The 23,130-nt window shown below is 51.3% G+C and overlaps 1 protein-coding gene and 2 long non-coding RNA genes across 4 annotated transcripts; all 3 read left to right on the forward strand.

Moving 5' to 3' along the window:
• The first annotated feature begins 413 nt into the window (after positions 1–413).
• Positions 414–4,093, forward strand: LOC128852923 (uncharacterized). The gene is made up of 3 exons (XR_008451057.1): positions 414–519; positions 1,522–1,651; positions 1,764–4,093. It is a non-coding gene; the product is annotated as an uncharacterized LOC128852923 (long non-coding RNA).
• Positions 4,094–7,069: 2,976 nt separating this feature from the next.
• Positions 7,070–11,873, forward strand: LOC128852877 (uncharacterized). Its single transcript, XR_008450986.1, has 2 exons — positions 7,070–7,720; positions 8,068–11,873. It is a non-coding gene; the product is annotated as an uncharacterized LOC128852877 (long non-coding RNA).
• Positions 11,874–15,465: 3,592 nt separating this feature from the next.
• Positions 15,466–22,775, forward strand: PDZK1IP1 (PDZK1 interacting protein 1). 2 transcript variants are annotated; one of them, XM_009561923.2, is made up of 5 exons: positions 15,466–15,691; positions 19,479–19,587; positions 21,565–21,663; positions 22,203–22,278; positions 22,440–22,775. In XM_009561923.2, the coding sequence occupies exons 1-4, from the start codon at positions 15,622–15,624 to the stop codon at positions 22,273–22,275; spliced, it is 351 nt and encodes a 116-aa protein (XP_009560218.1). In that variant the 5' UTR covers positions 15,466–15,621; the 3' UTR covers positions 22,276–22,278; positions 22,440–22,775. The 2 variants fall into 2 exon arrangements, with proteins under 2 accessions (XP_009560218.1, XP_053929800.1); XM_054073825.1 differs by lacking the exon at positions 15,466–15,691 and adding an exon at positions 15,903–16,051 and having other exon boundaries at positions 22,203–22,773.
• The last annotated feature ends 355 nt before the right edge of the window (positions 22,776–23,130 follow it).

Here is a 23,130-nt window from a genome sequence, read left to right on the forward strand (position 1 = left end):
GAGTCATTACCTACAAACCAGGGTCTTTTAGAGCATCCCTTGCTTTGTTTTTTAAGGCATGCCCCCAAAAAGCTTAGCTGCTAAACCCCCTGACCTCCCCAGCCCTGCAGCCAACGTTTGCTTTTAAAGCTTCAGGGTGACATTTCTCCCTGATTGAAAGAATAAAATCATAGAATCATAGAATCTTTTGGTTGGAAAAGACCTTTGAGCGGGGCCCCTCGCAGGCTCCAACTGAGGGGCTGCAGGGAGCCCTGTTCCCTGCACAGCCCCACGCTAGCGACACCATCCCCCCATCTCCTCCCGGCACTGGGGCCAGGCTGGGACAAGGCATTGGGTGGGCGTGGGGCAGCGTGTAGCTGCTGGGTGCTTATCTGGGCTCAAGTGATCACGGCTGCACAGCCAGTTTAACTCCCGTTCCCTGTCCTGCTGCCAGCTCGGAGAGAGCTGATAGCTCACCCGCCGTTTATCTCTCTCTCCCACCACCCAGCCCTCCCTGTCTGTCCCTCCTTCAAAAGCCAGGTCAGTTATCCTTCCACCTTCTCTTTCTTTTTTCTTTATTTTTTTCTCAATTAAAATGTCCTTCATGGCCACACCAGCAAAGGTAAGAACACTTCACAAAGGTGTCCTCAGCTCAGCTACCCCCTTCATGTATTTAATGTATAGCTCTATAGTCTATAGGAAAGGCTGAGAGGGTGCTGATACCACCTGCTCTGCGGTGGGATAACCAACATCCATCACTCCTGATGGACCCCAGTGATGGGGAGACCCTGAGAGCTGCTGGGACAAGCTCTGGGGATGTGTCTCCAGCTGGGTGGCTGGTGGCCCCATGTTGGCCATGCTGGAAGGAGCATCCTCCCTGCAGGAGCTTCCTCTCCAGAGCATCTGGACTTTGTTGCTGCTCAGCCACCAAGATAAGATGCAAATGTCACAGAAGGTAGCAGACATCATTTGATGGTTAGACTTGATCATCTTATAGATCATTTCCAACCTTACTGATTCTATGATCTGCCTTTTTTTTTAAAGTAATTTTTGAAAGCCCTTACTGCTCTTGTCTTTTGATGAAAAATTTCATTAATTGAATTAATTTCACAACACACGTTATGTTTTTCTTTTTACAATCATGTGCTCCAAGTGGTGATGAGCACTCCTCTGTGGATTCAAACACAGGGGGGAAAAAAACCTGTCTCAGCCTGTTTTCTTCTCTGTTTATACAAAACCGAGGAAAAAGTTGAAAAAAGCACCCTAGGGTGCTGGTCTCACTGCACAGAAGTGATCAGCACCGAGAGAGCGCGATAGCCTGTGTGCATGGGTTGTGATGCCCTCAGCTGGGACAGGGCTTGGGGTTCATCTCTCACCCCTTTCAGTATCACTGGTGGCATCACAAGGTGGTTGGGGTTCTGGTTTGTCTCCTACTGCAGGATTTTTTCTGGCAAATAGCATTTTCTTCACAAACTTGAAGCAGGTGCATTCGGAGGGATTTTTTTTGTTTGTTTGTTTGCCTACATTTGCAGTGTGTTGCAGGAACCTGGTGATGTTCAGGCTCCCGGTGGCAGGAAATCCCTCTCAACGTCACATGGATGACACTGGGGAGCAAGAGTGGAGGGGAAGTGGAGTTAAGATAAAATGGAATTAAAAAGAAACACAAATGAAGGTGGGAGGGATGTATACGTTGAAGACAATGAAACAAGAAAGCAAAAAAAAAAAGTCACCTAAAATTTGGGTAGCTTTTATTTTCACATTTCATTATCTGATTTTAATTACAGCTTTTCTGTTTCTGTACCGGCACCCCTGCCTGGGAACAGCACCGAAGCCAAGATCAAGGGCCTGCTTCGTTAAGGGCATTCCCACATTATTGAATTAAATATTCTCACAGAAACGACAGGACCCAGACATTCCCACCTCAGCAGACGGTGAGAAAGCTTCGCCTCTTCACTATTACAGACCAGTGACAACAGGAGAGAGTAATTTATGGCTCTCTGGGACTGCTCAATATGCTCCTCATCCCAGGGCTCATCCCCGATGTTCCCACCGCCAGCACAAAGGCTGCAGCCGGCCAGCAGTGCCCAGGGGACACCTTGCTGTCACATGCAGCGAGGAGATGAGCAGCGAGTGGAATCCCCTTTCTCCTCCCAGCCCTATTCTTTCTCTCGAGTCCTCTTTTCTCTCCCTTCACCTCAATTCTTGCTTGTTGGGGTTTTTTTTGGTTTTTTTTTTTTTTCCCATCCAAAAATTGGTGATGTGGAGCTGGGAGTGCTGTGGCTTTGGGGGTCTGCAGATGGATGAGAGAAGATGGGGATGTTCTGAGACCCCAGGAGTTCAGGAGGTGGGACCCACACCACCAGTGGAAACCTCCTATGAGGGTCAGGCACTTTCGAAGTTGTCCCCCCGGTAGACATTCCTTTTCTCCTGCTTTTGGTGTTATTCTCAGCCGCTCCAGTGACCTTTCTGGGGAACAATTTACTATTGTGTTTTGGTGAAGCCTGGCCTCTATTTTTACACTCTGTTTTGCTGATGCGAGCGCAGGGAGAGAGACGAGAATCCAGCAGGAAATGGGAGGGAGCGTCTGGAGCGTGGTTAAAACTGCCCCGGCACTTTGATGTGCCAGGACCGAGCCCGGCTGGCAGCTCGTGGTGGGGCTGGGGGACTTTGCTCCCACCCCATCCCTCTGGTAAATCCCACACGGCACTAGCTTAAACCAGCCGTGCCAAGGTGGGAATGGGTCCTGTGGAAAAGGCTTTTGGCAAGAGTCGTGGTGGTACTAGGCTCCTTGCACACGGCGCAAAATGAAAGGTGGGTTTCTGCTGTCGTATTGCTTAAGGGATGCTGGAAGCAAGGGGAGGAGGTGACTTGGTGATGGCTGGGAGAGTTCTGAGGATGTGCCCAAGGGCATCCAGGAAAGCCGTGGCAGAGCACCCTGAGCTGCATCATACAAAACTAGCAGGTTGACAGCAGCTGGAGGCAGCAGGTCTTCATGTAAGACGCCGCCAAGCCATGGTTCTCCCTGACGTGTGACCCTGAGCCAGTTTTGGGGGAAGTGAGTGGCTCTAAGATGCCAAGCATTACAGCCTAAGGTGGCTAAAAGAGCATGGCTGCATGCATGCCCAGTTCACCCCATGTCTGTGGCGGGGAACAGCTGACTGTCTGACCCTGGAGGTTTAACTGGGGACACAGACAAACCCTGGAAAGGCAGCGGGGCCAGCTGTGCCCTGCAGCTGTCTTGCTCTCACCACTGTCATCACCTGCAGCACAGCCTTTGGGGCAGAGGTAGCATCCTGCTGCCCCGTGGCTTTTCTAGAGAGCCTACCAAAACCAGATGTAAGGTCTTTCTGCACGTCCAACAGGTCCAACCATAGCCTCACCCACATCCAAGGCTGCCTCAGAGGGCACGTGAGCAAGTGGATGCTTTACAGCAGCTGGCCCATCTCCAAACCACTTCACTCGCACCCCATCAGTGATATATCCCTTCACACGCTGCTGAAGCTGAAATAAAGTGTGTCAACACCTCCTAGTCGTGTGTCTTGCAACCATCCATCAACACAGCATTGCTCCTTAGAGCATCGGGACTGCCCTGGCCCTGGGAATGGTGTTGAAGTGGGAGCTGGAGGCTGGCAGGGGTGGCCTGGGGGGTGTCCAGGGCTGGTTGGCAACGTGCTGCTGTGGATGCTGTGGACAGGAAGCTGCTGCCTGGGGTCGAGAGGGCTCTGTGGGCTTGAGTGTGTGGTTGCCGAACTGGTGCCCTACGAATGCTGGTTCAGGGAGCGTGTGAGGAAGATCCCTGGCCGTGGCTCCAATGTGCGGCATCACAGGAGGTGTGTTAGTAGTCACGCATCAGCACAGATGCTTGTGTGCATGAGGAGTCACAAACATACTCACTTCCCATGAATACCTGTCCATGCACGAGCTCATGCACATGACAGGTAAGTGTGTGCACTGACCTGCTCACAAAGGCATGGCCCGTTTGCTCTAACCTCTGTGGTGGTGCACAAACATGTTCACAAATGCACACGCTCGTTTTTGCATGGCCCCACCACAGAAAACATCAGGGTGGTTTTACTTTTGGTTGCAACAGCAGAAATCACTCCCAAATTTCTCCCTGCCTCATCCTAGAAAACTCCAGGCTGCCTTTTCTGCCTTTTCTCTTCTCCTAGGTCAGGTGGCATCAAACTGCTTGTTCAATGCACTTGGGAATCTGGAGAGGTACCCATTGCCTGGAAGCTGGCAAATGCTGTCCCAGTCTTCAAGAAGGGCAGCAGGGATCACCCTGGTAACTACTGACTTGTCAGTCTCATTTCAGAGTTGCTGAAGGGTTTAGAAGAGAAGCGGTATGAGGGGCAGCTGAAGTCACTTGGTCTGTTCAGCCTGGAGGAAACTGAGGGGAGACATTGCAGTCTACAGTCTTCTCATGGTGGGGAAAGCAGGAGCAGGCGCTGATCTCTTCTCTCTGGCAACCAAGGACAGGACCCAAGGGAATAACAGGAAGATGAGCCAGGGGAGGTTTAAGCTGAATATTAGGAAAAGGTTTGTCACCCAAAGGGTGTTGGAGCACTGGAACAGCTCCCTAGGGAAGCAGTCACAGAGCCAAGCCTGACAATACTCAAGAAGCATTTGGACGATGCCCTCAGATACATGGTGTGAATGTTGGGGTTGTTCTAGGCAGGGACACGATTTGGACTCAATGATCCTTGTGAGTCCCTTCCAACTCAGGACACTCTACGATTCTACAAAACTGTCTCAAGAAGGTACCAGATGCTTTTCCCAGAGTGGAAGGAACGTCAGGGCTTGCCCAGTGTGCCAGAGGCGGTGGCTGTTGCTCCTATCTTGGCAGGCAGTGGGCAGGAGGGCTGTTTGCCCGGTCCCTGGGGGCCACCCTCCAGCTGGCTCCATCCCTGCTCCAAGCAGTCCTTCTCTATTTTGCTTTGTACAGGTGCTGCGGTCTGGGGATAAAGCCCTGCAGCCACACACACCAGCACTCCCCTGCACAGGCACAAAGGTGTGTGAACAGGAGCACGTTTTGTCTCCTCCAAGGGTGACATGGCCCCAATGATGGCAAAGCCTATAGAATCATAGAATCACTAGGTTGGAAAAGATCTTTGAGATCATCAAGGCCAACTGTACCTGTGCACTACTAAATCATATGCATATACTAAATCATAGACACAGAACTGTGTCTACCTGTCATAGAATCATGGAATCATAGAAAAGTTTGGGTTGGAAGGGACCTTAAAGATCATCCAGTTCCACCCCCTGCCATGGGCAGGGACATCCCACTGGATCAGGCTGCCCAAGGCCCATCCAACCTGGCCATGAACACCTTCAGCGATGGGGCAGCCACAGCTTCCCTGGGCAACCTGTGCCAGTGCCTCACCACTCCCATGAAGAAATTCTTCCTAATGTCCAGTCTAAATCTGCCCCTCTCCAGTTTACACCCATTCCCCCTCGTCCTATCACCACAAGCCTTTATGAACAGGTCCTCTCCAGCTTTCCTGTAGCCCCTTCAGGTACTGGAAGGTCGCTATAAGATCTCTGAGCCTTCTCTTCTCCAGGCTGAACAACCCCAACTCTCTCAGCCTGACCTCATATGGGCGGTGCTCCAGCCCTCTGATCATCTTTGTAGCCTCCTCTGGACCCGTTCCAACAGCTCCATATCCTTCTTATGTTGGGGATTCCAGAACTGGACACAATATTCCAGATGAGGTCTCACAAGGAGGAACAGAGGGGCAGAATAACCTCCCTCGCCCTGCTGGCCACACTTCTTTTGATGCAGCCCAGGACACAGTTGGTTTCTGGGCTGCGAGCACACATTGCCGGCTCATGTTGAGCTTCTCATCCCTAGCACCCCAAATCCTTCTCTGCAGGGCTGCTCTCAATCACATCATCCCCCATCGTGTAGTGAAATTGGGGATTGCCCCAACCCAGGTGCAGGACCTTACACTCGGCCTTGTTGAACCTCATGGCCCAAAACCGAACACAGGCTTCGAGGTGCCGAGTACAGGCCCAATCCCTCCCCTGCTCCTGTGCCACGCCGTTTCCGATCCAAGCCAAGATGCTGCTGGCCTCGGCCACTGGGCCACCACTGGCTCACCTTCAGTGCCTGTCAACCAGCACCCCAGGTCCTTCTCTTTTGTCCCCTCCGGGGGGACACGTCCCCAGTGATGGCAAAGCCGCCACCACCCTTCTGCGTGCGTGGGTCTGCTCTGCAGCAGGAGCTCCGAGTCAGCGCCTCCGGAGCGCCGGGGGTCCCGGGGAGCCTGTCCCACCCGGCTCCTGCCCTGTCCCACCCGGCTCCTGCCCTGTCCCACTCGGCTCCTGCCCTGTCCCTGTCCCACCCGGCGTCCATCCCGCCCCGTCCCGCACCCGTGCAGCCGCCTCTGGGCGAGCGCCCGCTTTGAACCGGTCTCGGGGAACCCCTTGTCGCAGATAAGACAGATCAAAGCCGACCGCAGCACCAGTGCGGCCGGAGCTGGAGCGGAGCCGGAGCGGAGTAGAGCCGGAGCGGAGTAGAGCCGGAGCGGAGCCGGAGCGGAGCCGGAGCGGAGTAGAGCCGGAGCGGAACCGGAGTGGAGTAGAGCCGGAGCGTCTCGCGTCCGCCAGGGGGCGCCGCCTGCAACCCCGCCCGAGCGGCCCCGCGGAGCGCGGAGACTGGGGATGAGGGAAGAGGAGCTGGCGGAGGGGGGGGCCGATGGTTTCTTGATGTTTTCCAACTAAAGTATATTAAAGGCTGCCCTTTCCCCTCTCCCATTCCCTCTTCATCCTTCCCTTCCCTTCCCTTCCCTTCCCTTCCCTTCCCTTCCCTTCCCTTCCCTTCCCTTCCCTTCCCTTCCCTTCCCTTCCCTTCCCTTCCCTTCCCTTCCCTTCCCTTCCCTTCCCTTCCCTTCCCTTCCCTTCCCTTCCCTTCCCTTCCCTTCCCTTCCCTTCCCTTCCCTTCCCTTCCCTTCCCTTCCCTTCCCTTCCCTTCCCTTCCCTTCCCTTCCCTTCCCTTCCCTTCCCTTCCCTTCCCTTCCCTTCCCTTCCCTTCCCTTCCCTTCCCTTCCCTTCCCTTCCCTTCCCTTCCCTTCCCTTCCCTTCTTCCCATGCCTATGGGTCGCTCCTGCCTGTGCTCACAGGCTCACTGTTGGCTCTCCTGGGGAGCACAGCCTGCGGAGTCCCCCGGGATTTCAGCAGGAGTGACCCCGCGAAGCCTTGCGTTTCCCAGTGCCGGTGGCTGTGCCAATCCCCTGCTATTTACTGAGTTTTAATTAACAGCTTGCCCAGTCCTGGAAACTTCCTCTTCTCCTCGATCCCAAGCAAAAGCACCTCTCAGGGGTCTTCACCTTTTGTCCTCAAAGCCTGTTTGGGCTGGATTCGAGGGCAGGCTGTTCTCAGCCACTGCGGCGCAAACGCTCGGCGTTGTTCAGCCCTTTCTATCCATCCCATCCGTCCCACAGGAGCCCCCGTCTGCATCTCACAGCACCCAGCTGGGCTGCAGCAGTGTCCACTAGAGCGAGCAGGCTGCAGGGATGGGCTAAGATTCCCGAAAAACTTCCCCAGCTTCTGTGTACCCTGAGAAATGCCTCTTTCACCCCTTGGACTCATACGATATCTCTCTGGCCTTCCCATGTCCTCCTGCCCCCTTCTCCAGCAACAGAAGCCTCTGAACGGCGGCTCAGAACAGAAGATGATGTGTTTTTTTCCGCGTCTCCTCCTCTACCTGCATCTATTTGCTTGGATGGCAGCCAGAAAGGTGACTTCATACATTCCATTTTTTTTCTTTTTTTATTTTTTTTTATGTTTTATTTTTCAACCAGGCCAATGCTCTCGCCTGTTGCAGAATGGAGGGTGAAGCAGCCAGGCCAAATCCCACCCCTGTGTTATGGTAATCGCGGCTGCCACCCAGCAGATGCAGCTCCCTCAAATAATAAGGCTGTTTAAAAGGCACGGGGGACGAGGGGGGAGCTTTTGTTTGGCACTTGCTGGGGTTGGAGTACACTTGTAAAGCAACAACTGGAGCTTGTTGAAAAGAAGTGGAGGTTATTAGATGCGTTTCGCTCACTGACGATGGCCCCATTATTATTTTTTTTTTCCCTTCAGATGCCAGGCAAAATCTCCCGAGCTGAGAAGGAAGAGGAGGGAGATGCCACCTGAAAACATGATACTTTTGCTGATGAATGGGGAAATAAATAGGGCTGGTTGTCACTGGCATGGCTCTGGCAGGCCAGACATCATGGTTCAAGGATGCTAGGGCTGATCTCCTGCGTTGGGAGTGATCCTCAGCTCTGTCCAAGGACCCTTCTTATGCCCCACAAAAGATGAGAGGGTGCAGGGGAAGGGAAGTACCTTCCTCAGGTAGTGCTGAGCAGGAAGTTCCTGCTGAAATCAGGGTCTTCTCTATGCCCTCCATGATGCTCTTCCTCTTTCCAGTGAGCTGATGAAGGTGGGAGGCCAGGACCTGCCAAGCCAAGCAGGACTCAAGGGTCAACTTAATCGTGTTCTAAACTGTTGAAACAGGGCTTGTCACCAAAAAAGGTGGTCCAGAATTTGTCAGGACTTGGAGGGCAATGGGTTGCTGATGGGAGTGAAAGAAATTCAAGTGACTATAGGAGCTGAGGTGACATAAAACCTCCTCCTTGGGGATTTTAATTATAATGTTACAGTTTTGGCTGGTAGCATGACAGAAGGTCCGTCTGGGTGCCGTGGGGTCTTTATCTTCCTCTAAGTAAGAGGGACAGGAAAACGATTAGATGGATTGAGAGTCTGTTCATCCATCCCTCTACCTACTTATCTACAATGCATCTCTCACCAGCCCTATCTTTGCTTTGAAAAAAAACCCAGCAATCTCCTTTAGAAGCCAGGAATACAATCAGTATATTCCCTCTCCAATTCAGGTAGCTCCCCATAAATCTTCCCAGCTTCAGTTTGGTCTCCTAGGACTCCCGGATCGGTTGGGATCCTATTTAATCAGCTGAGATGATCAGCGCTGTTCACTGCCGAAAGGCCCTTTGAACTCTTTGTCTCTTCTTTGAATGATGCCTGTGTCTCCTGAGGATTTAGCCAAACTGGCGCAGAAGTCTTAGGTTAATAATGTTGGCCGCTGGCAGTGCCTACCAAAGTCCAGCTGTGAGCCCAGGGTGCAGGGAAGAGTCGCAGCCCCTCTGCCAAGCCCTTATCGCTGCATCTTCCCTCAGCTCCTCACTTGGCTCGCTGCAAAATCTAATTGCCAAGCCAGCATGGAAAGCATCCAGCCTGGGAAGAGAATTATAGCTCCTTTTGGGAAGGCTCAGCAAAGGCTGGAAGGGTGCGTGTGAACTCACAGCCCCCCAAGATCCTGGGGGCGCAGGCTTGGATTTTAGCATATTTCAGTGCATTTTAAGTTTTAGTTGGTTGGGATCAGCTCCACACCAGTACTTTTGTTGAGGGATGGTGGCTTCTGGAAGAGGTTTCCCATGCTGCTCCAGCCCTTGGGAGCAGGGAGCTCAGCACTTCTCAGGATCCAGCCTCCAGGTAGCAAATCCAGAGCTGTTTAAAATGACAGGACTTCTTCCACCGACTTGGACCAGATTTCACTCAGGGAAATGTTGAACTGTGACCTTCAGTAGCCAGGTTTCTCTTTTAGGCCTTGTTGATATTGTGCTCCAGGTGGCTGCTCTTTGATTCCCCAACAGCCTCCAAGCAACCCAACCTGGTGAGAAGCACCCAGATCCTCACCTCATCTCCATGCAGCTCTGGCCCAAGGGGCTGGTGTTTCCCCTTCCAAAGGCTGCTGCTCTCCATATACCATAACTTAGCATAGACCACCATCAAGACAGGCAAAGCAACCTAATCTATGAGCGCATTAGGGTGTTGGAAAACAATAATCCAAGAAGGAAACACATTATCTGGCCTTGTTACTTTACAAAGTAATTTAAATTAATTTTTCCCTAGAGTGGTTAGGGAGCACTGCAACTTGCCCTTGTCTATTCTCTCCAGCTAATGAAGCTTTACCAGCGACTGCTCGTGAATTCCTATTAAGACCTCATCTTAGAGGTTACAGGGCAAAGCAATTTCTGCTCCTGGGAAAGATGCCTATGAATTTGTAATTGTAAGTCCGTGTTTGATAGGGATTAGCATCTGAAAGGGGTAGAGTGGTGAGTAGCAGAGAAAACATTATTTCAATTAGCAGAAGAAAAGCAACTTAACATCTGATTATAGTTTACACTTTCAATTTTCTCCCATTCTGGCATCTGGGATAATTATTTCCTGAAACTATCCACTCCTACCAAGCCAGCCAGCTCTTTCCTTCTCTTCCTCTTGGCCATCTTGGTTGAAAGTCACATGGGAACAGTTGATGAGTTGGGTTTTTCCTTTCCTATTTTCTCCCACACAGTAGCCAGACTCACCAGATTTGAGGATGGAGAAGAGGATGCTGTACTGAGACAGGCTGAAATGAGATACGATGTTTCTCTTCGCACCAAGGAGGCGCAGGATGAGGAGGATGGGGCTTTGCTCTGCAGCCAGGCTCATGGTTAGGCTTGTGGCCAGTAGCTCCGCGCAGTGCCAGTGCCGAGCTCTCCCAGGCAAAGCCCCAATGCCTAAAGCTTCACTCTGCATTCAGAAATTACCTCTGATCACCCCCTCTTCTCCTACTTCATAAAGGCAGGTGCTGTTCTCTCTGCAGGGCCTTGGCCCTTGTGCTACCTGTACTCCAGCTATATTTTCTGGCTGCTTGGTCTCATATTTCCTAATGACGTTGCAATCAGTTTTCGGCTGGGAAATTCCTTGTGAGAAGGCTCGTTGTTATTTAAGGAAGATCATGAAATCCATCCTTAATGAAAGAACAGCAGTAAACCCTTCCACCAAGTTACACTGAAGCCTGAGATTATCATTTTTATGGGCTTCCAATCTTTCCTGCCTCATGTCTTATCAGCGAATGCAGCTGGAGGCTTCAAAAACCCTCCCAGCTTGCTGCTGGTTTTATGGGATGAAGATTAGAGATGATCGGATAGTAAATTATTCATTCCATTCGATATCGCTGGGCAGGAGGGAATATCCAGAGCGAAGTCAGCTCCCTTCTCCCTTTCTGAGCATCGTGTATTGGGATTCCAGCTATCTGCCACTCCAGCAATGCAGTGGCACTTTCCCCTGTGCTCAGAGATGATTAGGGGTGGAATGCTCTCCGAGCAGATGGGAAAGCGGAGGGGGAGTCATGGATGCAGGTTCGTCCCTGAGCAATAAGGCAGACCGGAGGCAGGTGTATTTCCTTCTTGTTTCAGGAATTTTTAGTTTGATTCTTCCCAGCCCAAGGCAAGGTGAGACGAATCAGGTGTTTTCTCAGCCTAATTTCTCAACATTGTGGGACCTGAGACTGATCAGAAAGTGCTACCAGACTCGTGGCAGCATGGAGAAGCAGGGAGCTCAGAGAGGACAAATCCAGGCAGCCGTGTGCAAACGGGCAGACGGATAGAGGAGGGACCCCACTGCTGCCCTTAGATGGATGGAGCAGCAGCATTGCCCATCGGGGCCCTGCACAGGCACCAGTTGGTGGAAATGCTGCCCAGAGACCTGTGCCAAAAAACAGCAAGTGTAAAAATATCATCCAGAAAATCCTATGAAATACGTGCAGGCTGTGGTGATGCTGCTGAGCAGAAAATGAAGGAAGAAGCATGGCCCAATGCGATACCTGATGCTGGTGTCCAATCTCAGGCGGCTGCTGGGTACCAGCTCCCAGCAAGCATCCCGGCTGATCCCACTGGAGCATCCAGGCTGCCAAGGAGAAGGTGAAACCCCACATCCTCCCCAACTGAGGGCCCAGGAGGGATCAGAGCTGCTACCAACACCCTCTCACTGCTGCTTACTCAAGACCTGCAATTAGCATCAACAATGGGGAACTCATGAATGGTCTAATAAAATGTCTAATCAAATGCTGAGATGTGTTTTTTTTTCTTGGCTCTGTGCGTGTGTGAGCAGGAGGGGAGCAAATGGCCCGGCTGAACCCCGGGCTGACGGGGGAGGATGAGCACGGCACAGGGCCTTGCCCCTCTGCCACACTGCTGACACTGAAGTTTTCATCAGCACATAAATAAGGAAATATATTGGTGTTTAAAAGCATTTTCAAAGAGGGGAAATGAAGACACGGAGCTGTGATGGATGAAAAGCCTTTTTTTCTGGTGCCGTTTATCCACCCTGGGTCACAAAAACACCCTTTTTACGCAGCTGTAGCTCCTGGCTCTCCCCTGGCAGCATCCATCCCAGGCTGGATTTAAAAGCCGGTATATAAGAGAATTCTGGGACAAGAGAGGAAGATTTGGGTTTGACAGAAAATGTTAAAAGAAATAAGCAATTAAAACTAGGGTTTGGGTTTTTTTTCTTTTTCTTTTTTTTTTTTTTTTTCTTTTGAGCAGCTATTGAAATGCAACAATTTCATCTTTACTTTTTTTTCCTAGTAAAAATATGATCTCTTCTTTAGGGGATGTTCAGGCTTGTTCTCATCATTTTTTTTGATTTTATTTTAATGTCTCTTTCCCAGAGAGGGGGAGGAGATGGAGAGGATGAAGGAGGGAAGGAAGGAGGGAAGAAGGGAAGGAAGGAAGGAAGGAAGGAAGGAAGGAAGGAAGGAAGGAAGGAAGGAAGGAAGGAAGGAAGCAAAGGAGAAAGAAAAACAACCTCCATAGAAACACAGAGCCCCAGAACATTTTTTGAAGAGGAACTGGCATCTGTGCTCTGAGCCATATCACCCAGGAACACATTTTAGGCTCAGGAATGTGCTTTGAGAAAATGTTAATTTTGGCTAAAAAAGACAGATTTCTTGGGGGAAATAAAAATGTTATTTTTTGAGGGATATCAGTGTAAATCCTGAAATCCCCAAGCCTACTTTGTGTGACCTGTTGTGTGGGTGAGTGCTCACACGAGTCACCAGGAGAGAACCGAACTAGGTCTGCATTTAACTAAGTGCTGCCAAGGCGATTTGCCCCTTCTGTGCCTCAGTTTCCCTCACCTGGAAAACAGACCTGTAGGGCTTTGACTCACTACAGCCGTGTGATGCTGAAGGCTTAAAGGAGAGAGACAGCAAGATTTCCAAGGTGCTGCAACAGGAACGTGCAGCTTCTCATCTCTGCATGTCCCAAGTCATGGCCAGAATGACAAAAGGATGAGCCAGATTGTAAATTATTTGCCTAAATTTTGGACTTTGCTCTTGCAACAAGCTTGTTGACATTGCAGTGACTTTCCATTTCTCATCCCCCCAGGCCAGATCCAGTGATATGCAACCAAGCAGGTGCCGCTGGTGCTCTTGGCCACAACAGCACATACCTTCCTGATAGCTGCCTGGGCTAAAGGAGGTGCACTGGAGCACCGGGGAGCTGTGAGATAAGCAAATGAAGAATTCCCTGGCCTCGTCAGCAAGCCTAGAACAATTAAATTTCCTTAAATTACTTATAAATGTGAGAATGTGCAATAGTAAAGTATTATTTGCTCCTCAGAAGGGAGCCAACCACAAAACCTCTGTGTAGAAGGCCCAGGGGCTCTGCCTTCATCTCAGGGTCTGATCTACGTTCCCCTTGCAACACACCGTAGGATACAGGAGGATCCTTGAGACAACCCTATGGTTGTAAAATCAGCCCAAGGTCCCTGGAGCTGGGCTGGGGAGAGTCCTTCAGTAAGACAATGACCTGGAATATGTGTGGAGGAGTGCCAGGAGGAACCCTATGAGCAAACTGCCACCGCCCCAGGCGCAACTGGGAGTGGATAGTAATGACAGAGAGATGTCTCAGACCTTGAATTTTCTAAGGATAGCAGCAGGACCGGCTTCTCTAGGACTTCTGATCTGCTGATAAAACCTCCTGTTCTAAATAGTTATTCTTTTTCTGGGCGGAGAGACATGCAACAAGCAGGCATCAAAGATCACAAGCTCTACATGCTTTCCCAGGTAGATAACACTGAGACAAGTCATGGGGAACCCAAAGTTCACTTCAATATTTATTTCTTCAGAAGCCATTCCTTTTTCTTTGTAACAGGATTAAATTGCTTTTACAGGGCCTTATTACGGGCAGGTCCCTGTTGTGCCTCTTCCTTGCCATGTGCAGTGGGACAGTCCCTGTCCCAAGGAGTCCATAAGCAAAGACTAACAGGGATGGGAATGGGATTATCCCACATTGCAGGTAGCGATTTGGCTGTGGAAAGGAATTTGGGAGAGAGCCGGGAACCAGCCTTCAGTCTTGTATAGTTCAAGCCAGCTCCAGCTTGTCTTCAGGATAAATGACTGATCAAGGGGAAAGAGGATGGATGAAGAAGGGCAGTCCTGCACTGGTGGCAAGGTATTCCTGAGTGTGCTGCTTGTTCCTGAGTGTGGGTCCCTCGTGGGATCTTGTGCAGGCACCCAGTGCCCAGGTGGAGTCCCCATGAGGGCAATCACCAGGCGGGGACCTCAGATGCCCCATCCCTGGAGGTGTTCAAGGACAGATTGAATGGGGCCTCGGGCAGCCCTATCTAGCGGGATGTATCTAGCGGGATGTCCCTGCCCATGGCAGGGGGGTTGGAAGTAGATGATCTTTAAGGTCCCTTCCAACCCAAACTATTCTATGATTCTGTGATTCTGTGATTCTGTGATTCTGTGCTGGAGGGGGATTCTCACCAGTTCTGTGGGGCTGAGCTTATAGAGATTCTGCGACACACCGGGAGAAGAGTGACGACAAAATCACTGGCTCACAATTTAAAAGTTTCCTTCGGTAGTAATTGTAGTTGTGCAGCTGTGAAGCCAAAAAGCTTTTATTCTTCCTGCAGGGTGGGTTTGTCAGCCATCCAAAACTGACATGGGCTGAGAAGCTGCTTAATTTGGGACATACAAGCCTGCTGTACGCCTTCCCCATTCTGCAGTATCCTCCCAGCTGATGCAGAGAGCCTGCCAGCTTTGCTGTCTGCTGTGGGTCTTCATGTGTTTCTCTTCTGGTGTCAAAGAAATTTTGGAAACAGCCCTGAAGACTCAATTAAATGAATGCCATGTTTGCTAAGTTTAACAATCTCTCCATTAAACGACATGTGTGAGGCAGTACTCGGCATTGAGACTGGCTTATTAAATGGAGGTTTTTAAGCCGCAAATGCGTTTTGCTGGCTTGTTAATGACACACGATGAAAAAAAAAGAGCAGGTAGGAAAGTGGGGGCAGCTCCTCACATCCAAAGGACCTGGGATCCCAACAGGCTGGGGAGGGATATCAGAGCTGGGGCATCGCTGGACACTGGCTCTCCTGCTGCTGGGAGGGGGACCTGGGGGACACCCAGGTTCTGTCCAACCACGTTCCCCAAGAGCTGCAGCCACGCTTGGGGGAGAAATTTACCCATCTGGGAGTTGCTTCTTCCTCCTGGTCTGATGCAAATGTTTTGTGGCTGAGTTTCCTCCCACACCCTAAGGGGACTGTCAGGTTCAAGTCACCTTGCCCAAATTCCCCTCCAGCCTTCGCAGGAGAAAGAAAGAGGCACCTCCTTCCACCCCTTCTCTCATAGCTGGATTTGAATAACCAGGTGTGAGCATCAGCCTTCCTCGTTAATGCGTTTGATAATTGACCCAGCGCTCATTCCTGCGGGAAGGCAGTGTGCCCGAGTACAGCAGCCTGCGAGGAGAGGCCGCGCTCCGCTGCTCCTCCACACCCCAAGAGCCCAAAGCCCTACCTGCCACCATGCCTGCCCGCTGCCTCCTCCTCCTCCTGGGGCTGCTCCTGCTGCTGGAGCCTGCCTGCTGCCAGGAAGGTAAGCGCAGGCAGCTGCCTGCCCCTCCAGGGAAACTGAGGCAAGGGGGAGCAGGAAGGTGCACTGAGTCCTGGGCAGGAGGGACCTGCTAGGTGGGCTGGCTTTGGGACAAGGGACAGCTGTGAAAAAGCCTCTTGGGAAGCAAAAAAGCATCCCAGGTGCCGCCCAAGCTTCAGCTCCAGCTTCACATGAGCAGGAGAAGAGATTGGCTGGGTTGGGACATCTTGCTGGAGCCGGGACATGGAGGCTTTCTACCTGTTTTGCTGAAGGCTGGAACGGCTATCTGAGGTTTATTTCTCCTGCTCACACAGAGATAAAGCAGCTCTGATTTACCTCCAGCAGGACTGTGCACCGAGATGAGTAATCTGTTTTCTTAAGGCTTTTTTTCCTTTCCTTTCTTTCTTGCTCCCATCCCCGGGCAAGCGTTCTGCTGGATCACTCCCTGAGCTTGCAGGTTTTCCTGTTAATCTGTAATTTTGATCATTGCTGAGGTGAGGGAGCAAGTATTTTCCTCTGCAAATTTCCCTCCCATTCCCTTCATACAGAAACTTCTTATGGCTAGGACTTTTTTTTTTAGGAAATCTGTGGAAGAACCTGTCTAATGCTAGAAGTAATAACGAATAATTAAAACTCATCTGCTGCCAAAGTCCTGGAAAGTTCCCTCCCCCTTTCTGCTTCTGATGCCCCAGCCCTGACCGTTCTTCCTGTATTTGTTTACTGACTTGCTGAGGATTTAACAGGCTGGGGTCCCCACCAGCAGCAGGATTTAAGGTTTTGCTGTTGCCTGGAAAGAGAAGAAAATAAGACCTTTAATGAGGAGTCAGAGCCTGGCACAACTTCCTTAGAAACGGTAAAAGACGGGCAAGCCGATGCTTTCCAAGCACTCAGGAAAGGTGTACCAAAAAGCAAAGCGGTGTCTTCAAAACAGCTGCTGGGTATGGAAATGGAGTCAGAACATGCACAAGGGCTTACATGGGCAATGGCACTTCCCTTGGTCTCTATTGTAGCTGCAGATGCATGGACACACATCTGCTAAGGGTGCAGATCCCACGCTAATTAGTTTGGTTTGGAAGATCTTGTTTGGGAGGGAAAACCCCATCATTGCCACAGAGTGAAACAGAGGGGAGGTGGCAGAGCCCGAGGGACAGGCAATCCCAGGAGAGACAGGCCTGTTAAAGCATTTTTCCAGGAACACTGTCCCACTTCCGCAGGAAAGACTCATCCCTTTGACCATCCCTCCTGGCAGGGCAGGAAGGTGTGCTCCCGTGGGGCTCCAGCCAGGTGGTGCCCTCCAGCGCTCCCATCCACATACTCTCTGAGAAGATGCTATCAAGCTCTTGCCTCCACCTAGTTACTATTCCTCCTTTCTTATGCCCACGCAAGCTGCCCGTGCCCATGGCAGGTATTTCAGCCCGATGTTTAGCCCAATGCACAGGCATTTGCTGGTCCCTCTGCCATCCTCATCTCCCCTTGCAGCTAGGCTCTACGTGGTCTCTCAAAGCCAGAACTATTTGATTTTGGTTCAGTGTTTTTCCTTTTGGCTTTGGGTGCTCTGAAATCTGCTGGAAACAGCCATCTGAGTGAGGTTTTCTTGCAAAAACATACTGTACCTCCTGCTTGGAGGAGGTTTCCTACCATTCATCCTCTTGCCTCATTTACTTGAAGATCACGAGATGCAAATTTTCAGTATCACTGGCTTCATTCCCTGGTTGACCTTGAACTCAGTTAACCTCAGCAGAAACCTCACGGATGGACCTGACCATCCCCTCCTAGGCTTAAGTTGGAAACCCTGGCCCTGACAGGAAAAATAAACCTAAAGTAATAAATAAATTTATGCGGCTGAGATAACAGCCAAGGGCAGAGCGAAGGAGGAAGCAAAGCGGGCCAAAGCTCAGCTGGGAGGCAATAGGTGTGTTCGGGGCTGCATCCACAAGTGTGGTGGGCAGCAGGGGCAGGAGCATCTTTGCCCATCAGGTAGGGCAGGAGAGGACCAAGCTCTGCTCTTCCTCACTGCCAGTGCTCCCGCAGCACCCCCACCAGCAGCGTGCTGGTGCGATGGGATTTAAGCTGCAATACTCTGATACAAGAGGGTATTTCCGCCTGAATTCCTCCAGCTTCAGTTTTGGCCCCGGGACTTTTCAGTAAACATGACAAGTGTCTCAGCAAGGAGGTGGGGGAGCTGAAGGTTGTTGTTCAGGGAGACTCTCCCAGCCACTTGCCCAAGGGTGTCACCACTTTCTGGGCTTGGACAGGTGCTGAATCGGTTGGCCGAGGCTGACTTTGCTTCCTAGAGGAAGAAAGAGCGCTTTTTTGCGTTGTTTTGGTTTGGTTTTAAATAAAAGCCTCTTGCAGTAAGGAGGCTTGCAGCTAGAGGTCTTAACAAAGGACATTCCCCCTCCCCTAAGCCAGAGGAAAGAGACGAGCACTGTCAGCAGCAGAGCTGGCGTGGAGGTGGCTCTGGATGAGGAGTCTGCACACACAGAGCAACTTTATTGCCGCTAGTGAAGATTATTTACTGTTTATAGCAGAGATTTGTCTCTCGTGAGACAGATGAAGTGTTCAGCTAGTATAAAGCTCCCAAGTCAGGCTGAAGTACCAATGCACTCATCGTGGGGCAGCTCAGCCTCATAGGTACCATTGGCAGGAGCTGGGTCCAAGAGGTCTGAGGCTGATGCTGGGTCTGGCGAGGAGCATCCTCCCTCTGCCCATGCAGAGGAACCTCATCTCTGTGCAAAGATTGACATTTTGATCAGTGGAAAGAGGAAAAACTGTGCCTGAATAAATAGTAATTAAATCCCAAAGGAGTGTGTCTGCGTAGACAAGGTCTCCTTCTGGTGTTGATGTCACAACACTTAAGGATGCATTTGACTATTTCCGAGTGCTCCGTTGACAAAAAGCCAGTGGGAGGCAAGGAGCAACTGTCCCTGCAAGGACTGGGAGAAGATTTTCTATTCTAATCATCCTGCTCTTGAGTTCCTCCCACATCCAGGAATACATCTTGCAGCCTTCCCACCTGTGGCTTCGTCACTGCTCAGGTCTGGCTAGAGAAAAATGAATCCATGAAGCTGTCCAACCCCGGGGGCAGTGGGGTGCTGTGGTCAGCTCTCTGCCACCCACCACCCTCCACCCTGGCTGCTTGGCCCCTCGCCAGCCCCATCTGGCCTTTGTGCTGGAGGCTGTTGCTCCAAACTCTTTAGCCTTCAATTTCCCGTCATAAATCAGTTTGCTACTCTGGAAACTTCTTAAATGGTGCATTTTACTGAAATCCACGCTGGCAAACATTTGCTGTGAGAGTGACAAACAAATTTTACACTGTCCCTGTTGCAGAGTCCTTAATTTACCAGGCAGTTCTTGGAAAATAACCCAGGAACAACATCTGTGGCATTTGGGGATGGAGAACAAACAGTTTGCTGAAACTTCTATGCTTTCTTTCCATTGCCACTTCGGGCAAACATCCTCTCTCCCTCCATGTCCTTCAGCATTTCATCCCCTCATTCCAGAATCACCCCTGCCCCACTGTTTATGCATACTTGTATATGTCTGGGGCCTCCTAGCTGCAAGGCAAGACACTCCACATGCAAACACCAGTGAAACTGCTATTATTTGAACTTTATTTCATTGCTATCACAAAGGTAAGCCTGCTTGGATTAACAGCAACACACTCTGCTCAGCTTTGCAGGACTGAGCTCTTGGCTCTACATTGATGAAGCTGGTCAGGAGAAGCTTGGCCAAGCAGATAAAGCCTGAGGATATATTTCTAACACCTCTCCTCCTTTCTTTCCTGCAGCCCGGGGCAGTCTCCAGCCGTGGTCGCAGGGTGTCATAGCGGTGGTTGTGTTTCTGGTCCTGGTGGCCATTGCTTTTGCCGTCAACAGGTTCTGGTGTAAGGAGAAAGTGTAAGTATGGGAGTCTCAAGGGTTGCTTTGGGTTGGGCTTAGCTGCCTCTGCACGGGTCACTTCCAGCAGCTTCTGTCCCCGTGCCAGGGCTGGGAACACCGTGATCACTGCCAGGCAGGGAGAGCAAAGACTCCGTCCTGATCTCCCTGTCCTCGTATTGTTCTGGTCCCAGCTCCCTGTTACTTATTGACAGATGTGGGCGTACATCATCCATTCCCACTGCTCCCTGCACAGAAACACCCCCAAAGAGAGCACTCGTATGCCACTGCAAGGAAGATGACAAAGCTGTAGCATTGTGGCTGGTTTACATGGGTAAACATCTCAAGGGGCTGGCCTGAGGCTGGTTTCCTATGAATTTGAAGGTGCAATTCCCTGATGTCTTATATGTGTGGGAAAACAAGCCCAAACCAGCTTCATTTGCAAAGCGGACCCGGTCAAGTTGGCAGAAAGCACTGAGAGGAGCTGGGAGAAGAGGAAGGTAGCTGAGCTGTGGCAGTGGTCTCCACTAAGAGCCCACGGCTCAAGCAGATGAGGTGGCCTTATTCATCAGGAAAAGGCTCTGTGTGGACAGTTACATCTTGCCTGCTGCTGGCTGAGCAAAGCCACAGGCTGCTCCTGCTCAGCTGACCCAAGCTAACTGGCTAAGTTGCAGTAGCTTGATCTTGAATCCTAGCCTGAAGCCAACAAGGGATGAAGATCAAAAGTACCCTTTAGCCTGATTCCCAGTTCCTCCGCACTGGTATGCACACTTTCAGCTGGAGATGCTGGAGTCTTTTTGTATCTGTGCATTCCTGCAACCTCTCCAGGCTGAGGAGGGGGAACTTGGGCGGTGCTTTGATGCTCACCAGGTTGGTTTCTGCCCCAGATGTATTTAAAGAGGGACTTTTGGGATGCATTCAGGACCAGTACATAATGCAATGTTCATATATATATATATATATATATATATATGTATGTATGTATTTATATGTTCTCATTTGCAACTGCAGTCTTTATTTCCCAAAGAGGAGCTTTTGTCCTCTAGCTGGAAGAGTCCCAAGCCCACGGAGCAGGAGGCAGGGATGGTGTTTCCCACCTCTGCCTTCGCCCAGCTGCCTCTTCCCAGCCCAGAGGCAGAGGATGCAGAGGAGGGCTTGAGGGGGGATGGCAGGTTGTTTTAATTAATCTGGCCTCTCTTCAGAAGAGCAGGCAGTGAGGCTCGGCAGCCTGGCGTGCTGCCAGCTTCGCGCTGTCACTGTGACAGCAGCTATCAGCTCAAGCCGTTGCCTGTTTATGCCAGTCTGTTCCTCTGAAAAACCTCTGAAATTGCCCTTGGGTGAGTGCTGGAGGAAGCAGGGATGCGCGCACGGTATGGACCTGCACCCACCCTCTGCAGCTAAACATCCCTGGAACCATTCGTTCCACGGGCTTAATCCAGACCCAAGATTTTAGGCTCTGACTGAGGTCAAACACCCCGTCCCTACTGTGAGCAATCCAAACTTGCATCCAAGAGGAAGCAGCTCAGCTTTGCACGCACGGATGTGCACGCACGGATGTGCACCCCTCCTGCACCACGGCTGCAGCACTGGAAGAGCCTCAGCATTTCTCTCAGTGTCAGCTGGGACTGTGGAGGACTATTTTGCAACAGATTGAATAGAAGAAGACTGGAAAAACCAGTTAGTTGGCAAAAACAATCCCAGGTATTGACAAATGAGTCTTGCTGACTGCCAGCCCAGCACTGGGAGCACCACCTCCAGAGACAGCCGTTTGCACTTGGCATCCAGGCACAGTCTCTGCAAATTGGTCACCAAAGTGCCTCTCCTCACCCGTGTCCTGCTGGGAAGGGGGCTGAACTGCGTGTCCGAGGCCATGATCATACATCCAGGTCCCTTATTGTCTCTTTGCTGTCCCTTCCTCTCTGCCATCACCATTGCAAGCTGCTCCCTGACATAGCCCGTCTGTTTCTCTGTCTCAGCTCCTCTCTTCTCCCCCTCCAGGGAAAACGTTGAGACCGTCGTGAGTGTCGAGGGCAAGCAGGATGCTGTGATGTCCAACGGCCATGAAGGGAGATACGTAACTGCTGCAGCCAACTTCAGGTGAAGAACTCGCTCAGACCACCTCCCCATGACTCCCAGGCTCTGTTCTGTCCCCCTGAGGACAACTCAGACATGTAGAGCCATGGTCTCTCCTGCCTGGGGTCTCTCATGTCCTATCACCTGGTTTGGGGGCTTTTGTCCTCTTTGGGGGCTAAGGAGCAGCCAGTGAGGGAGTATTCCCTCCTTCTCAGTCTCTCTGCATCCCTGCAGCTGATCCTCATGGTTCATCCACCACCTTACAACTTGCTACACCACATTTTTCTTACACTACATCAAAACTTTTAAACAGAGAACCCCCCCAAAAGTGGCCATAGGTCACCATACAGATGTTGACTGTTAAAACAGCCCTCAGTAGAAACCAGAGCAGTTCCCAGCCTGTGCTTGGCTCTCCTCCTGTCAGCGAGATGCCCCCTGCCATCACCTCACCCCTTGCTCAGTGCATGGCTGGAACCAGTAAAGTCAGGACCATGGTGCTTGCTTAGGGGAGGCTGGTCTTGCTGGGAGTCAGGTGAATGCTGTGCTTCTCCCTCCTGGTGCAGGTCCAAAGAGAACCAGCATGCCTACGAGAACACCTTGGAGCCTGAGGAGAAGGTGATCACCACCGCCATGTAGCAGGTGCCTTGCCTGGCTCTTCTCCTTCCTCCTCTCACTTTACTTCCCGCTGTCATGATGGACATTTTCGCAGGGCCCTCTGCGCCAGCATCACCCGTGTGCAGCAGCTCCACGATCTCTCCGTAACATCATCATCTCCTGGTCTTTTCTCTTCCCACGTGTAGGATGTACTCTTCTGGCTGAGGGACTGGTGTCCATATGGGCATTGTCCTCAGGAGAGGTCTGGAGGTGCCACCTCTCCTACACGGTGGTCAGCCCACCTGGTCAATGAAGTTGATGTCCCCAGTCCCATGGGGGTGCTGACATGGAGGAGACCCCGCTGGATGCCTGGGACCTCATCACACCCAAAGCTTCCTTCCAGGGAGCTGCTGCTGAAACACCCACTCTCTTCTCCACATTTCGCCCTCCTTTTTACAACACCATGCGTCTTAATGCCAGAACAAACTTTCTCCCTTGTATATATCTTCCCTGTGAGCAATAAAGAGAGTTGTTGCCCATATGGTAGCAAAGAGGGCCATTTTGCTAATCACCCAAAGGACTTTCTGGCATCTCGCAGTGCTCCCAGCCTTTGGGCTGTCTAGGAGAGGAAAGACACCAGGGAAGGCAGTGCCGGCGTGGGAAGGATGCTTAGATGGTGGCCAGCACCTCCCTATAAGCCCTCCTGGGTAGGATCCATCTCTTATTTCCTTACTTGGATGAAGCCAAGAGCAATTTTGCATGTATCTGGGTGTCAACAAGGGAGAGAAAAAGATGGAGCATTATCTTGTTCAGCATTTGGACCATCCCAGAGCTGCAAAGGGCTGGGGTGGGGGTGGAGGGGTGAGTAGTATTCCCCTCCATTTGCCAGACAGGAAA

The sequence above is a fragment of the Cuculus canorus genome, chromosome 8 (assembly GCF_017976375.1).
Source record: "Cuculus canorus isolate bCucCan1 chromosome 8, bCucCan1.pri, whole genome shotgun sequence".
Taxonomy (NCBI): Eukaryota; Metazoa; Chordata; class Aves; order Cuculiformes; family Cuculidae; genus Cuculus; species Cuculus canorus.

Coding starts and splice junctions, on each gene's coding strand:
- PDZK1IP1 (XM_009561923.2), top strand. CDS start 15,622: ATGCCTGCCCGCTGCCTCCTCCTCCTCCTGGGGCTGCTCCTGCTGCTG. Junction 15,692..19,478: donor GCCTGCCTGCTGCCAGGAAG/GTAAGCGCAGGC, acceptor TCTTTCCTGCAG/CCCGGGGCAGTCTCCAGCCG. Junction 19,588..21,564: donor TTCTGGTGTAAGGAGAAAGT/GTAAGTATGGGA, acceptor CTCCCCCTCCAG/GGAAAACGTTGAGACCGTCG.